This window comes from Anabas testudineus, chromosome 10 (genome assembly GCF_900324465.2).
Source record: "Anabas testudineus chromosome 10, fAnaTes1.2, whole genome shotgun sequence".
In the NCBI taxonomy this organism is placed as follows: Eukaryota; Metazoa; Chordata; class Actinopteri; order Anabantiformes; family Anabantidae; genus Anabas; species Anabas testudineus.
Window position 1 is genome coordinate 12237582 of NC_046619.1, and position 17300 is coordinate 12254881.

Here is a 17300-nt window from a genome sequence, read left to right on the forward strand (position 1 = left end):
AAGAGGAGGAGGGGGAGAGGAGGCGTTAGCTGGAGGTGGGATGTAAAACTCAATGTCCCATACGATCTCACGGTTATTGGCCATCAAACTGAAAGAAGGGGGACTAGGTTGATCAATACTGTTCTTCAAACTCTGAACGTCCTGGCTCACTTTTGATGAAGGCGGAGTAAGGTGGGAGCGGGGTGAAAGAGAACAGAGCAGAGGTGGGGGAGAATAAAAGCAAGTCAAGTGGTGGAGTAAGGAAGGGGGAGGATTGTTGTCTGAGGCGCCACCACTGTTTTGGCTATTAAGCATGAAGGAGATTACTGTGTGGGGGAATTTGCATAAACATGCTTCTCTATTACCGCCCCCATTGTTCATGATTAATGAGATTAGGGTTGCCTTTGCACACAGATTCAGGAATGTAATAGCAGCTAATTGCTTGTCTCTTCCCAAATTAGAAGTTGTGTTGTTTGATGTTTGTTTTAATATGGATTTGCTCAAAGCAATGAAGCTCTCGTTTCTCTGCTTGGAATGAGAGAGTGTACCTGATAGAAACCGTGAGTGATAAGAATGTGGAGAAATTGAAAGGAGGGGAGAAGAAACAAGGATTTAAAGGAGAGCTAGCTTTATGGTGTGCAATAAGGCGCTCCAAATTCAATAGAAAAGGGGGCAAACTGTCAAAGAAGCATCTAAAAGAAGAGAGAAAAAGGCAGAAATATATATGAGCTGGGTGAGAAAACAGTAAAGATGAAAACAGATAATCAGCATTGTGTGAAAGAAGAAGAACAAACAGGGAGATTAAAGAAACAACACAATCAATAAAAGAGGAAAAAGGTTGAGATAATATAAAAAAAAGACAGAAGACAAAAGTGAGGACAGAGAGGGGAGGCCAGATAAAGAGAGGGAGGAGGTGGCGATAGAAAAATGAGCGAGACAAAAAGAGAGGAGATTGCTTTGAACACTGTAGATCTGTCAGAATTGAATCACAGGCGGCCAGCTGTAAGCTCCTATAGTGCTTTGCCTCTAAATATAACAAGCTCTGATGGTCTGATACAGCCACAACAACAGAAAACCGAGGCGGAGAGAATAAAGGAGGCGTCACAACACAAGAATCAGAGAAAGACGGGATACAAAATGTCAAATCTGTGCGCACACAAAAGTGTTACCTCTCACCAACTGGTAATTTTCGTGTGATGACATTTTTAGCATTTATGCGTTTGCATAATATGACAATATCTATGCAAGTGCCAGCATTTACACACACACACATAAACAAGCCTGCAGTGAAAAACACACATACTCAGCAGGGGTAGTATGACAACCACAACGCTGATTTATGACAAATTAACAACCTTCCAGCGCTAAGACCCATCTGTCCAGACACAGCAGCAGGAGAAACCCACTTTTAGAGCTCATCTGTGGGTGTGAGAAGAAAACGTTGGCCTGGAGGTTTGGAAGTTGACTCCAGACTAACGCAGCACTTGAGCTCTGGACCCTCAAGGTGGTGGTGGTAGCGATGAGTGACAGCGCGTCCCCTGTGGCTGAAACTTAAACCTCAACACACCACCCATCTTCTCCTCTTTTTAAATTGCCAACCTTTTTCCAGCAACCCCCCCTCAAGACATCCGGCTGATGACAACTGCATATACATACAGTACGCACGGAAACCCACACTCCTGCAAAGGGGAGATATCCCCTGCAGTGCTGATACATCCTTTGACACACATGCTGAGCACACACACATACACACACACATAGACACACACACTGAGACATAGATGCAGAAGTGTCTTTAAGCATCACAACAGAATATTCCTGCAGGAGGCTTGAGCCCAGCTGCTGTTGTAATCAACACCCCTGTAACCAGCCATACACACATACAACACTTTCTTTAATGTCCTGTTTGCGCCTTCGTCTCGTGCCGCTCCTGCATCATCCTAACTCCCATGTTGGCCTACATGGGAATAGCTGAGCATGGCATCATTAACATCCAGCACAGAAAATTAATGAACACAGACGTCATTAACTCATGTGAACAAGATGGTAAGCACACATTACTGTACTGGGGCATGTGCATCATGTATGTTGCTGTGTGTGTTAATAATGAAGGTGAGTGTAATGAGAGTCCTATGGGTCCAGCTAAGTTTCTTTAGGCTGATTAAGGGGCCATTTGCACAAAAGCAGCTGCACTGCAGTTTCTCTTAAAGCTTCTTTACTTGGTGCAGTGCAGTAGACCGCCACCTAAAACTTGGGGCTAACACAACAGGTATAAGGCAGGTATAAATGATCTAACTTGCACTGCAGCAAAATCTACCCCTGTTCTTTCCCACAAACGAAATCATTGCAAACTAAACCTGATCCGTCTGAAAAACCTGTTCATGTTCAAGTCATTCATAGATGTGCTTAAAGGCCTTAAAGGGTTATTAAGTATTAATAAGGCTGGGGCAAACTTTCAAACTTCAATACAGACAATTGTGTCTAATACTTGATAACTCTTCCTAACTATGACTTAATTATTTATTTACTCGCAGAGTGGAATCTACTGCACTTTAACAGCAAAATATGTGTAAAAACTCATCATATTGTTTTATGTTAACCTGTAAAGAAAATGTTTTATATAAGTAGTAAAGGGAAAAGCACAGTATTTTGATGAATTATAGTGAGGTACAAAGATATGATGAAATAAAATTGATATATTTGAATAATTAAGCACTTACATAATTACTGCATGTATGTCGAACTGGAATGTAGAGAAATACTTATTTCAATATGCTAAATCATTTTCCAACAGATGGCATAAAATTACATGCTGTAAATAAATAAATAATACATTTTTTTTAACCTACAATATGTCCAGACACAAGAGAAAAAAAGAGAAGGAAAGGAGGAAAAGCGTAAAGAAGTTTTTCTTTTTGCACAGTTTAGGTACTGAAACCCTTTTTCCTGAACTCCTCGACACACAATTCTCCCTCTTCGACACTACACTACACTTTCTGCTGAGCATGAGTGATGACGTTCTCGGAGGAGCTCCCAAAGCTGCCGAGCACAGCAGGTGATTATTAACCTCGTTTTTGCTGCTGATGCTTCTTCCTATTTTTTTCCACTTCACTTTTTGGTGTTGTGCCCGATTCATATCGAATGAGAGAGGAGACACTAAGATGTTTTAGGCTGCTTGAGCACATCTTTGTTGGGACGTCAGCATCATCCACACCACTAAATCTCTGGTGAAAGCAGCTGTCAGAGGCAGTGACTGCGTTACACACACACACACAGTGCTACAGTACTACAGTTGTTGAGCTGTGGGTTTTGATCCAAAATGTTTGCCATCTGGTGTTCATTAATGGGAAGTGTCTAATTTAAATGAGAAGGAAAATGAATTTCTACACAACAAACATCCAACGTCTTACTGTACCTTAATAGACACAGACACTTTAGTGACAGTTAATATCATATAAACATTTATTTTCTGTACAGTTGTAAACAATCAATGGGAAATCAATATAATCAATTACTGATAGAAAAATACCTTTGCTGCACCATGATTACTCCACACCCATACATACAGTAAGTAGCAAAAAAAAAAAACAAACCTGTGTGTGCTGTGAACATAAACATGACATTGATTAGTTGTGAACACTAAGTGTCACTTGTACAAAAAGTTATATGTGTTATAATATTGTATATACCCTTGACATATTTTTTATTATATTCTCTACAAAAAATATCAGTGTTTTTTTTTTTATTTTATTAATTATTGAGTGCAAATTTCAGAACTAAAATAACATCTGGCTTCTGTGTTTAAAGTAATCCTGTAAATACGTATGTGAGGACAAGGAAACAGATCAAGTCTTTGGGGTGAATCTTTTCTCATATTTGGCTTCATGTATAAAAATCAAGTAGGATGACGTTGCATCAGCAGATTATACAGAAAGTGTTGCTTTAAAAAAGCTTTTGCGATCACTACACGTCCCTTTAACCAGCAGTTGACGTCACAGATCCTAGAGAGACAGCAGCAGGGATCATCGATGGAGCACTATGACACAAGGTCTCTCGCAGTTTAACACAGTGTAAAAAGTGTGCATCAGATGCAAACATCCATTTTCTGTCTTTGTTGAACATTGTTAGTCACGGGCAGCTTTTGATTGAGCCTGGCGTTATGGACATTTGCTTTTAGCAGTTTTTCAGTTTCTTGGCAGCCATTCTGGCCTCTCATCCATTCAACAGGTGTTGACAGAGGAAGGTCTTCCAACAAGGATACAACTAATCTTCACCTTTTTAAAATGTAGCAGCGCAGAGACATCTTACATAGTATTTTGTTTGACATCTTCAGTTTATCCTTTTGAGGTTTAGTGGCCACCACAGGTCACTATGTACAAGTCCATAGTTAACAGGTAATGACCACGGGAGATAAGTTTTTCTGAGTGGTTGACCTGAGCTTCACATGGCGAGGTTATCCCAGAAGAGTGACAGTGTACCAAGTGAGGTGAAGGTTAGGATGGTCCCTCAGAGCACTGCAGCTATAGATGGCTGTACACTGAAGGACATTCACACACACGGACACACGCAAAGGACACACGGGATAGATGGAAAAATAGAATATGCATTGTTTTTTTTTATCAAAGGTTGTTGGAACACACAGGAAACTACAGAAGGGAAGCACTGACAAGCAAAAGTGTCTTATAAACCATTTTCTGAAATAGCAATCAGATTACATTATATTGGATTTTAACTTCCACTTTGTTATATTTATCTGATATTCGTCTGGACGCAACCACAGGAGAATAAAAAAACCAACAAAAGCACATTAGACAGTATAATCTATCTGTCAATAAACGTACTGTACTGTTATAAATATACTACCACTTAGACAAAAGGATTCAAGTAACTTACCATTCAAACTATGGTGTCTGATGAGGAAAGCTTTCACTGAGAGGTTGCCGTAATTCTACTGAGACAATAACAAAAATCATAAAATATAACACTGGCCTAAATTTGATGCAGTCAAAGTGGAAAATTCAGAGAAGTGTGATAAACCTGGACTTACTTTCTGATCTAAGTAACTGTGTACTTTCCGTCAGTGTACTGTGAGTCAGTACTGGTCTGCTCTGTACATGGTATGGACGCTGTTTGAACTGAGACCATTAGAGCCCAGGGTCTGGACACTTATGTTGACTGGGACACTCAGGTCCACATTCTCCACAATACACTGTAGAGCAAAAAAAACAAGATATGCAATACGTGAACTGCTGTTTCATCCTTCAAGTGTTAGCACAGTTCAATAATGCATGCAGTTAGTAAGCATCGCCAGAGAGACTGATACCTTGGTACATGCTGAGCTCATAACAGATTTGTGGAAGTCCCCATCTATGTACACCTGAGATGTAATAAAAGAGAAAACAGACAAATGTTGAGACAAACAAATCTTCCAAAAATCAAAATTCATATGTATCAGTGTACCTGCCAGTTTGTTCTGCTTACTCTGTATCCAAAGACAAACGTGCCGTTACTGCAGCCCAGCTCGTCGAGCGGCGGCCTCTCCCAGCCAATCAAGAGGCTACTCTGACCCACTGTTTTGATGACCTCAACAGAGCACACCTCTGCTGGAGCTTCTGGAGGTGATCAGAAAAACACAGGTCATGCATCCTTACCTGCTTGCTTATGTGTGCATACAAGACAAATGTGGTTATATTTATTAGTTATATTCATAGATATACATATATCTATGTACTGGAGTGTGGTCATGTGGGCAGCAAATATGGGAGAACTAGAATCTAGAGAATCAGATGTATCAGGATGTGATACAACACCCGCTCCAATAAAAGAGATATAAAAGAGAACAGCCCATTTCTCGGGTAGATACAATCACATTGCAGGCAAAGGAGGCTACAAGAAATAATATTCTACTATGGTAAATTGCAACATAATACAAAGAACACCACAATGTGTGTAGTACAGTGTTCAAAGTTTACTAAATGTTTAGTGTCATATAGTGAAGGCATTTTAAGTTTTTCATAAAAAACAATTTCTTGTTCTTTCTCCTTTGTGTAATCTCAGGTTTTGAACATGTGCATTACCTGGTTTAGGTCTGGAGGTCTTGTTTTTATCTAGAGCAGTGGTGGACCTTCTAGCAGACTTGCTGGAGCTCTCAGGAGAGTGATGAGGGGATTGAGTGCAGGATGCAGCAAATGTAAAGCCATCATATGCAGCACCATCCATTTTAGAAGTCATGTTAAAAATATTAACCTTTGGGGCAGCTGATACACTAGAGGCAGTTGTGTCTGAGGCAGTGGTTTTTGGATTAGTGTCAGAACAATTTGAAATACTACATTCAAAGTTAGTGGCCTTCAGAGCTAAAGGAATAGAAGCTTTGTGTGTTGCAGTAGACATGTCAGGGATAGCAGTTACTTCTTTTGTAGGTTTTGCTGATACTGATAAATCAATGCTACTGCTTGAGAGGGATTTGGCTCTATTAGGTACAACAGAGCTAGAAAGAGCAGATGTCGTAGGTTTAGACATGTTTGATTTAATGTGGTTGTTTATTAACATGTGAGTGCATGAGCTGAGTGCAAGATGAGCAGATCTAGAGGCAACTGCGTTAAAAAGTGTTGCAGACTTATTAGTGGCAGCAGGTTTAGTTGTTACTTGGCTTGACACACTGGTGACTGGGAAAGAGTTGGTATGTGGTTTCTGTGTTTGAGAGGCCGGGCACAGCTCTGCAGGAGCTGAAAATGAGAGACTTTTCCTGGGCTGCTGTCCTCTTCCTCTGCTGTCTGAAGCCTTGGAATGAAGACAAACAGATTTATTAAATGTACTAGAAACATACTTGAATAGAGAGTAAAATGACCATATAAAAGGGAATGTTCATACGGCTATTGTTTACCTGGTAGCTGCTCTTTAGAGTTTTCTGTAGTTGCTCGTGCAGGTTCATGATCTTCTCAGGACTACTCAGCCTCCTGCTCAGACTGGCACCTGTCCTAGAGTGTGCAGTTGCAGGAATGAGTGAGGAGCCAGTTGCACTTGTCAGATCTGGGAAAGACTTCCTTTTGATGTCTAGATTATGAAATCCAAGTTTCTCTGGATCACTAGTTGCTTGATGTGGTCCACTGGCAGAGACAGACAGCTAATGTGGAAATGAGAAAAGGCTTTCACATTTCTTCTTACTTTGTACAACTTAATTTATAATTGCAAAATAAAATGGCATAGATGACAAATGCAAACTACAGCAATGTCACATATAAACACTAATAATGATAGAAATTGTTTTTCTGTAGTTATTATAAATGCAGCACCTTAAACTACATCCCACCGCAGTTTGACCCAAAGCCTTAAAAGTGAATAAATACAGTGTGTATTATCTCACCTGTGCTGTGTTTGTACTTAAGGCCTCTTTCAGTGGAACTGCAGGTGATGGCGACACCTGAACACTGGTGTGCTCTTGCACTGGTGAGACTGGCACTGATGACTTGGCATCTTTCTTTACGATTGCTGTTGGACCAGGTTGGATTTCACCGCTGCAGTCTTGAAGGCTTGTTGAAGACTCACTGGCAGTGTGAGAAGTGTTATTTTCATTTTTTAGGTCTCTGTGATTATCCTTACTTATGGATCCATGTTGGTGTTTATTTGAGGGTGACACTGAGACAGAGCAGCTCAGATCAGCTGTGGGTCCACTAGATTTCAAAATAAATCCTGAACTGTAATCCCAGGTGTTTGTGTTGGTTCCTGTTGGGAATGCTGCAGTGTAATCCTGCAGAGCAGCGTCACTGAGCAGCTGCTTGACCTGTTGTGTGAGCGTGGAGTCCACAAAGCCATGTTGGTGCATGGCCTTCATCATCTGAAGCAACAAGCTGTTCCTTTCCTGACACTTCAACACCAGGCAAGACAGCTTGGCCTGCAATTGGACAAAACACCCATCAGTAAAAATTATCCTGGAGTAAGACATGTTGTCCACATTATTAGGTGGCATAAACAGTGATAAAATACAAATCTATAAATGTTTCCTCACCTTTAAAGGAGCTATATCCAGATCTGTATGGCTCTTTCTTCTCAGGAGTGCATCATACTACAAACAAATTCAATTTAGACACATTAAAAATTCCATGAAAATAAGATCACAACATTGTATAACTTAAATCAAACTGCAAAACCTCAGTTGAATGGTAACCCACTTTGGCTCTGATGTCATCGTAGCGGGTCCGGAGTGATGTGAGAACAGTGCTCAGATCATCCCTGCGGGTCTGCTCTCGTTTAAGAGCTATATACTCAGTGTTCAGCTCCTCTAGAGCCACCGTCTGTGGGGTTTTACACACACATAAACACACACGCTGATCAACAAGCATCAGTGCTGCTAGGTTGATTTTTTGAAAAGGGCACAGCACATACAGTAGCTCATAGTAGTTGCTCTTTGTGCCGCACAAGTTCTCATTCTACATATTCTTTGTTCAAATACAAACAAACAGTTGAGATCAAATGAAATATAACACTGCCACATACTGGCGCTTAGAGTTAGTTGTGATATAAAACTAAACCAAAGAGAAAACATTCTGTCATGTATACAGTACCTTAGCTTTGAGCTGAGCTGCAAGGATGCTGTATTGCTCCTCTGCCTGTGTCTTCAGTGACAGAGTATTAGTCTTCTCTCTGATTAGACGTGTCAGTTTGCTCTGCAGCTCCTTCACCTGAGGCAGAATAAACCACAGATTAGAGCAAACAGAAAAACAAAATAATATAACATAACTAAATACACACAAATAAATGCTGTCAATAACTAAATTTAGAAGAACCACTAGTTGCTCAAACTAAGGGATACACAACGTTAGTTACCATGCATAATAAAACCCATACAAATAACATATACCTGTTTGTTGAGGCTCTCGTTTTCCTGCCTGGTTTCTTCCATCTGACCGGCTACATCTGTCAGTCTCATCATATTTTCAGCCGCATGCGTTGCCCTCTTCTCTGCCTCCTCCCTCCTCACTTCTGACTGACACAATTCACTGTGCAACGTCTTGATCTGACCACACATTAACATGAACACATAAAGTTTGTAAAGTTGTTGTTGTTTCTAGTATGTCGATCTGTCACAAACAGCACGGTGAGAGTTTGGATTGAATTATATTTCACGTCAGCGTAGGACCTGCACAGTACAAACATCATGGCTATAGGATGTTATCTTCCTCTCACAAATGTTGAGTACCAATTAAATACACAAACCATTCAGTGTATTTTAATAAATCTACTGTATCACGATAAACATAAAGGACAAAGATGGATGCTCACCTCTGCATGAGTCTTTTCCAGTTCTTCTCGCGATCTCTTTAATTGTTCTCCCAAAGCTTCAATCTCCCTCATCAGATCACTTTGCTCCTATTAGTCATCAAAACCATGTTGTGTAAGTTGACAGTAATCCCACTACATGTTTCAATGAGTTGAGACACTGGCACAGATCACTGTATGTATGTTTATTTAATGGTGATACCTGTATAGAGTCTCCTTTCAAGTTGTTGGTCTGATTTCGTTGTGCAGCCTGTTCTGCTGTCTGAACAGTCTCTGTCTTCTGTGTCATGTCAGCACAGTTTAGATTTGACAGATCTTGCTTCGTTTTCCTCTCCTCTGTTTGTGTTTGGCTGTGGAGAGGAGTCTGGAGGCTGTTTCTTTCTCCTCTTAGGCCCTGGATCTCGAGCCTTATCTGAGCTTCTTCCTGTTTTAAACCACTGATCAAGTCTTCAGTTAGTTGTTTTTCTTCTTTCAAACTGTTAACTGATTTCATCAACGTGTTGCGGTCTTCTTGTAAAGTATAAGACGACTGGTCCTGATCTCTTTGCTCTTTCAGACACTTAAGGGAATTGTTTAGTTCATCTCTTTCTTGGTTCAAATTGAGAACTACTTGGTTTAACTGCTCCCTCTCCCTCTGTAAACATTGTACCGATTGCATGATGTGATCTCTTTCTTCTCGTCTACTTGAGACAGATTCAATCAGTTCCTGTTTTTCTTTTTCAAGATCAGATAAAATCTTAGTCAGCTCCTTTTTCTCCTCTTTAAACTGACTCGTGGACCTAACAAAGTTATCTCTGCTATCTCTCAGACCAACCACTGTTCTGCTTAGCTCCTCTCTCTCTTGTTTAAGACCGGCAAGAGAATGAGAGACTCTGTCTTTCTCCTCTTTCAGTCCCCAAACTGTCCGAGTTAACTGCTGTTTCTCTTCTGTCTGTGTTTGGACTGACAGAGCTACTTCTCTCTGCTGCTCTCTGAGAGAATTGATGTAGCCCGACAACTCTTCTTGTTCTGTTTTGAGGGACTGGATCAATTTGGTCAGCTGGTCCACTTGATCAGCAACTGAGCCCACATGCAGAGTGTTGGTTTGTGGATTGTTCTGTGTTGAATCATTGTGATCATTATGCTGCGATCCAGCTACTGAAGCTGTAGTCAAGTCATCTATTTGTTGAGTGGATATCAATTGTGCTTCTTCCCCTTTCAGCACACTTTCCCCCATACTGTCCACAGATTCTTCTTGGTTGTGCTGCTCTCCGCTCTCTTCTAACTTTTGCTGCAGATCCATGATGGTATTCAAATCATCCTCAGTCTTTCTGGTGAGTTCAGTAATCAAACACCCCTGTTCCTCATTCTCCTGTTCCATCTTGGCTCTGTCCACCTCTAATCTGGAGATATGCTCTCTTAGTTGTGTTTCTTCTTTAACGATCTCCTTCTCTCTGAGCTCAATGTGAACCAGCAGCTTCTGGATCCTGTCTGCCAATGCCTGGTTTTCCTGATTTAGGGCCTGGACCAGATCATCCTGGGCGAGAGTGAGAATGGTGTTATCATAGATAGAAGAGGACTGGAGATGATCAGCTCCATCAGATGTGGATGGAGGACTAATCTGCGTATACATGAAGGTAGAATTTGATCAGTGAACTAAAGTTAGTGATGTAGAATCCAGTCTTTTAACTCTATAAAAACTGGAAATACTGCAACTCCCGTGACATACCTTTTCTCTTGTAGACTCTTGTTCTGCTTCTACTTCTACTTCTTCTTCTGTCTGCTTTTTAAGTTGTAATTTCAGTTGAGAATTCTCCTCAGACATCACCTGCAGCTGCTGCTGTGTGCGCTGCAGAGCAGCCTTCAGGGCGTCAATTTGCTCTTGAAGGGGCTCGAGATCGTCCTGTAAACCCAAACTCTTGCATGCGTCCCTCAAAGCATCAGATTCCTCGCTGTGGTTTTCCTCCAGGTTTAAGATCCCTCTAGAGCACCAGGTTCCCATTTTGAACTCGTTTATTGTCTCTGAAGTCAAGGAGAGTGACTGGAAGCTGGGGTTAGGTTTGTGGACTTTAAGGGGGTCATATGTGGCAGACGAGGAGTGATCATCAGTGTTGTTATGAGCGGTCTCTGCTGCAGCCTGGTGGTGAGCATGTGAAACTGCAGGTGAATATGACTGATTTACACCCTCATCGAAGGTTGGCTGGACCTGTACAGAGATCACAAGTATGCAGGGAAATAAATAGAGAATTATAAAAAAATAAACAGCTAAATTACAAAATGTAGATCCACTTCACCAGTGGAGAGGTGTGGATATATATGGAATACACTAAAATACAAGCAACAGAGCTTTCACTCTTCAGGTGTCATCAACCTTTTTATGCTTTATTAGCTCATCATAAAGTACCAAGAGGAAACTTAAAACCTTAAACCAATGATAACATCAAACCAAATAATCATCAATGATGATTTTCATGTGTTAAGTATTTTAAAACAGTAACTGTATGAGAATATTCAAAAGTGTGTAGCGTTTTAATAATTGTCTTGATTTTGAAGTTTTCTAGTGATGATTTCGATTCAAATTCGGTCTGCTTTGTTTAGAAATGCCTCCTACTAAACACGTCTTTTCAAATTTCAAACTACAGCTTATCAGATGAGATCTCAGGACTGACTCTTGATACCCTTCAAGTGAATACTAAACTTTTAAAACCAGTAAAGTTTGTGACTGTATGTGATTGGTTCTGCCTTTTGTATGAATAGCGTTTTGCTGTTATTCATCTTATCTCACTTCTATTTCTCCTGCTCAGCTCTCCTTTGCAAAAGAGATCTTATGCAATACAACTATCTAACTTAATATCTTTTATAATAACAAACATTATGTTTTACACACCTCCCCCAAGTTCCACTCTGAGGAATGTGTCGTGGCAGTGGCACGTGATACAGTGTTGTTGGGCACAGGACAAACAGCTGTACTACAGCGCAGTGAGCTGCTCATAAGGCTCGGGCATGTGGACTCAGAGATCTGAGAAGACTGACTGTGTGTTTGATCTGCAGTTTCACTGAGGATCTGCTCTAGTCTGTGGTTCTCCTCTCTCAGCCCTTCAACCTCCTCCATCAGTGAGGATTCAGATAATTTCAGCTGCTGCACTTCTGCCTTCATCTCCTCCAATTTGCAGCTCAGGAAGTGGCTGTTCTCCTGAGCCTCCTGAAGCTGCTCCATCAGCCTCCTCCGTTCTGTCATCCCGTCCTCTTCTCTCTCCAGCAGCACCCTGAGATCCTCCTGGAGGCTCAGGATGAAACCTTGCAGCTTGGCCTCATTTGAGCTCTGCCTTGTGTCTTTGCTTCTTTCACTTCCTGTTTCCATCTCTGTCTTTCCCTCATCATCCTCTCCTCCTCCCACACACGACTGCCATTGCTTTCTCCTTTCCTCCTTCCTCTCTTCTTCTCCTTCACCTTCTCCTCTTATGGAAGTTAGCCTTTCTTGTTGTTCCCAGCATGTTATGGACCCAGCAGTAATTCTGACTGCACCGCCTGTTGCAATACCAGTGGCTGCGCTCACAGTCATGTCAAGTAGCTGCTTTTCTAAAGTGTAGATCCTGTTCTGAAGGATCTGCTCTCTGTCCCGGGCCAGGCTTAGTTTGTGCTGGAGTTGGGTTTTAAAGTTTTCAAAGTACTGGGACTGGCGACTCATCTCCTCCTCTTTGGCCTTCAGCTGCCTCTGACAGCGCTGCAGTCGCTCCCTCCACACTCGCTCCTCTCGCTCCTTCTCTTGAGTCTGAGGAGGAGAGAAAAGCCGTAAAAACAGAGGTCCCAGAACAGGGTTTAGAAAACAGTCTCCTCAGTTATAGTAATTACAACACTGTTACTAAAACATAGTTTTACAACATGTGGTGGCTAAGCTGTCTCCTGAGAGACAGAATATCAATAGTTTGCGTGTTGATGACATTAATGTATGCATTTACTGTAGATAAACCATTATAATGAAGTTGCTATTATATATTATATCAATTAAACAAAGAGATGTTACTTAAAAGTAAGGTTACTCAAAAAACTAACATATGCCATTTTCACATAATTAATTTGTCTTATTTTTATTGTGTTTCTCTGAGCAGTGATGTAAAGTTACATTGGTAAAACTGGCAAGATTTGGTCAAATTACAAATACTTTTAATGGAAAAAGACTATGTAAGGTTATTAAGTGCATCCCTTGTACACTCATTCTGCTCATTTCTCAGCTGAGATAGTTCATACATTACACAAGTGCCTATTGATGCATTCAGAGATCTCAAGCACTCACCATGGTCCTGACTTCCTCCCTGAGCAAGTGGAGCCTCTGGTCCAGCCTCTGGGAATGTTGCATGCTGGGGTTTAGCTGACAGAGCTGTAGCAGCAGGCTCCTGTCTGACCTCTCAAACTGCCTGAAACTGACATCACACAGCACAGACAAGCTCACGTTACATCCTCTGATTAGCACAAATTTGGCAATTAACATAAACATGGCAGATTTAATTTCTTCCTCACTTTATCAGATCAACACATTAGAATCAGTTTTACCTTCTAATGCTAGAAAACAAAAGTGAAATCTCCTAGAATGACCAGTTCCAGTGGGGATGTCAGCAGCACTGTGCTCGTATGCACATGTGCAGTGCAGTCAGGATCATTTGATATGTGATATCACCTCAGCCAAAAGTGACTATATAGCAGCAGGTGTACGTGTGTGTGTGTGTGTGTGTGTGTGCGTGTGTGTGTGTGTGTTACTGGATCCAGTCTCTCCTTGTCTCTCACCTGTTCCTCACATAGCTGTCAGACTGGATGGTTGAACCGACTTTCTGCTCCAGGACCTTCACTCTGTCACACAGATCCGGATCAGTTCTCGTAGAGTCCATTACCATAGCAACAGAACTGCTTCCGGTACCCGTCTGGTACGATGAGGTCATGTTATCCTCCATTGGTTTCACCTGTGACACAAGGACGGTGTCACTACCTATTTAATTCATAAATAAAAAAACCGTCTCCCCACCCCTCTCTAGCCCGCTTGTTTTATTTTACATGCACGTCCATCATAAATACATAGACAAAGATAAATATGCACAACACACAGTTATCTATTATTCACAGTGTCAACAGCTTGGTAGCAAGTTGTTATGCACAGGTATCTCTCAGGTTACCCCACCTCCTAATCCTGTCCCCTTTAGCTCCTCCTACAATTCTGAAAACTTACAGGAAAGTGTCACATGTTTCATACTCTCATACTTGCATGTGTATTGAAACATGTTTGCCTTACATTTACCTGAACATAATATTTGAGTTCAGCAGTCCAGGCCAGTCAAATTAAATACAGCTTTACCAAATTTTAAAATCTTTTGTATAAGTCCCTGTTTAGATTTGTCACAACTCTGAATGATTCTGAATTTTATACCATATTTGCATAATATTAACTTAAATGTTAAAACTACAGACCAGAATAGCCTCATATGATCCTCATAAACATTTTATATAATTAGAACAAATGTGCACTTGACTATTGTGTTAAGTGTGTAGCTGGTCGTTAAGCTCAACCTAATAAGTAAGCCAGCGAATAATCATGGTTAATGCACAACTTGGTACATGCAGCCTGGTACCTTGGTACCTGAAACCTTAAGTCTATGGTTAAGTCACATTTTATAACCTGAAAATCATTGTGAAGATTTTGAGCAGTAAAATTGTATTTCAATAACAAATACAACAAATACAAATAAAAACATACAAATTGAGTAGAGGAAATGTAAATAACCTGGATTTGCTCTTCACTGCAACAACAAGCTTCCAGTAAGCTCAGCGTCTGCTCTGTGAACTTAGTTGCGCTCTTGTTTCCTTAGAAACACCACAGAAATTGGACTTTGCCAGATTCCTCTTTATCCAGTTGGCACCCGGCTCAGTCACCCCCTCACTCAGCCTTGTACTTTCACTCCCCTTCTTCTTCTTGCATCTCTCCTTGTCTATCGGCCCACTGGCTTTCCTTCAACCGAGGCTGTAACTTTTCTTCTGCGCCTCTGATTCAGAGTTTTCTTTTTCTCTCAATAAATCCATTTGTGTTTGCTTCTCAGAGAGGAGTTATGGTTTTATGTCCCAGGTCCAAAAACCACTAGTGTGTATGTTATTTATAAATAAATCTCATTTTAATCTCATGTATATCTGTTTTTACTTTTTCAAATATGTTTGCATTCCAGGTAAGGGTCTTCTGCAAAAGTGCACATTTATCAAAAAGGCCATAGGGTTTTCTTGAGCTGTCTACAAATGCATAAAAAACAATTAGGTTTTGTTTCATCCTTGCCTCCACAGCACCTTAACACCTGAGAAAAAGAAAAAATGTTTAAAACATTTTCTCCTCATGGCTACAGCCCATAACTGTTGTAAATACTGTGCTAAATAATGCAGTAAATGAAGATGCTACCTGATGAAAGTCCACAGTCACTTTCTTTAAGGCCAAAGAATAAACGCTAAAGAGAAAAACAAAAAGAGGAACAAAAACTAAAGGAACACAAGGGGGTTTAATCAACAAGTGAAAAGAGAGAGAGAAGAAGAGAGAGAAGGAACAGTTTATAAAGTTAATATGTTTAGAAAAAGCACAGCTCTCCTGCTAAGCTTTTCCTAGTCAACTTATGGTTTCTCAGCTACAACACAAAACTCTATTTACAATGAAAATATATTTAAAATGTACATAATGTGAAGATATACCTTTTCCTCTATTTCCTTTATTTGTCTCTTTTGCAAGTCAATCCTGTCCTCCAACTCTCTAATTCTCTGCAAGGTAAAGACAGAAGTGGTTAAAATGGTCAAAATGTGCTATAATAGAAAATTGTACAAAAACAAACAGTTGTTAAATAGTTAATGATCCAGCTATTCTTCCTTCCCATCATGCTTCCTGTCTCCATGGTAGCTGTGCGGGACAGGGATCAGCTGCCATGGCAACCAAAGAGCAGATTTAACAGTGAACAGTGGAAGTGACTCCATCTTTGAGACTTTACATCTGAGCAGCTTATTCATTGACTCTGTTCTTTCTTCCTGACACATCAGCTTAAATAAAAAAGGGAGGTGATGAATGCTTATGCAGATACACTAGGACAGGCATGATATTTTGAATCTAAACAATAGTGGTTGTTATCCTACGAAACCTTGATTGATTTCGGATCTGAAACACATACAAGACACTGTCCTTTGTCTTCACCATTACTTTGGTTTGACAGGTTGTACCTGACGACTAGCTTATTAATAACACGGTGTAAGAGGTGTTCATTATGCTGGTAAGTCACAGTACAACAGATTCAAATGAAGCTTGAGGTGCTGTGCTTATTAATGTAGTCAATGAATACAAGCCATGGGTGAAAACTACTGTGAGGGAGGGATACTGAAGGAGTGGGGGGCATTCAGATCACAATGACATACAGTATATACATACACACACACACAGTCAAAGGTCATTCTCTCTCAGCACTTTTTAATTTCTACATTTGCACAGGTCAAGTTAGAGATAGCACACAAAGGGATACTGCATCTTTTTAATAACACCAGAGGTCTGGTGTGGTCAGACAATTCAGACAGGGTCCAGGGGGTCAGACTGGGGGCAGGATTTAGCAACCTGACTAAAGTTGTTATAAGCCTTACCTGCTGAGCCTGCTGTAGGAGCTCCATGCGCTCCTGTAAGATCTGACTGTCAAACTGCCGGCTCTGCCGGAGAATCTGACGCCGCAGTTTGTCCACGGCTAGCCTCAGCTCCTCCCTCTGCCTGTCTGTCAGCGACTCGGCCACCGCCTGGCATGCCGGCTGCTCCTGCTGCAGAGCGCTATACAGCGTGGCCTCCAGCTCCTCGATCCTCTGCACAGCCAGTCACATACACATAGAGACACACACAGACACACGGAGACGTGCACGTGCACATGCAGAAACACACAGGCATGCACGAACACACACACACGGAGGCAAACATACACACAAACACACAGACACACACACATACACACACCACTGTGACCATGGCAGATATAGGGAACACTGTTCCACTTTATACTGGGGGTTATGTTGGCTTGTCC

At 41.1% G+C, this 17300-nt stretch overlaps 1 protein-coding gene across 4 annotated transcripts in view; it reads right to left on the reverse strand.

Annotated features, from left to right (window-relative positions):
• Positions 1–3451: 3451 nt before the first annotated feature.
• jakmip1 (janus kinase and microtubule interacting protein 1) overlaps positions 3452–17300 on the reverse strand; it is a 33107-nt gene continuing 19258 nt past the window's right edge. Inside the window, exons 1-19 of one of the 4 annotated variants that reach the window (XM_026357417.1) lie at positions 15005–15539; positions 14017–14189; positions 13529–13655; positions 12122–13006; positions 10964–11440; positions 9458–10771; positions 9259–9345; positions 8837–8992; positions 8541–8657; positions 8148–8270; positions 7985–8041; positions 7343–7870; positions 6863–7102; positions 6057–6759; positions 5461–5591; positions 5303–5356; positions 5027–5188; positions 4873–4930; positions 3452–4516 (exon numbers count right to left, since the gene is read on the reverse strand). In XM_026357417.1, the coding sequence (XP_026213202.1) occupies positions 5072–5188; positions 5303–5356; positions 5461–5591; positions 6057–6759; positions 6863–7102; positions 7343–7870; positions 7985–8041; positions 8148–8270; positions 8541–8657; positions 8837–8992; positions 9259–9345; positions 9458–10771; positions 10964–11440; positions 12122–13006; positions 13529–13655; positions 14017–14180 (5280 nt within the window). In that variant the 5' untranslated portion in view covers positions 14181–14189; positions 15005–15539 and the 3' untranslated portion in view covers positions 3452–4516; positions 4873–4930; positions 5027–5071. Of the gene's footprint in view, positions 4517–4872; positions 4931–5026; positions 5189–5302; positions 5357–5460; positions 5592–6056; positions 6760–6862; positions 7103–7342; positions 7871–7984; positions 8042–8147; positions 8271–8540; positions 8658–8836; positions 8993–9258; positions 9346–9457; positions 10856–10963; positions 11441–12121; positions 13007–13528; positions 13656–14016; positions 14190–15004; positions 15564–15664; positions 15742–15948; positions 16015–16875; positions 17086–17300 lie in introns of those variants that run through there. The other 3 variants (XM_026357415.1, XM_026357414.1, XM_026357418.1) reach the window with 3 other exon arrangements.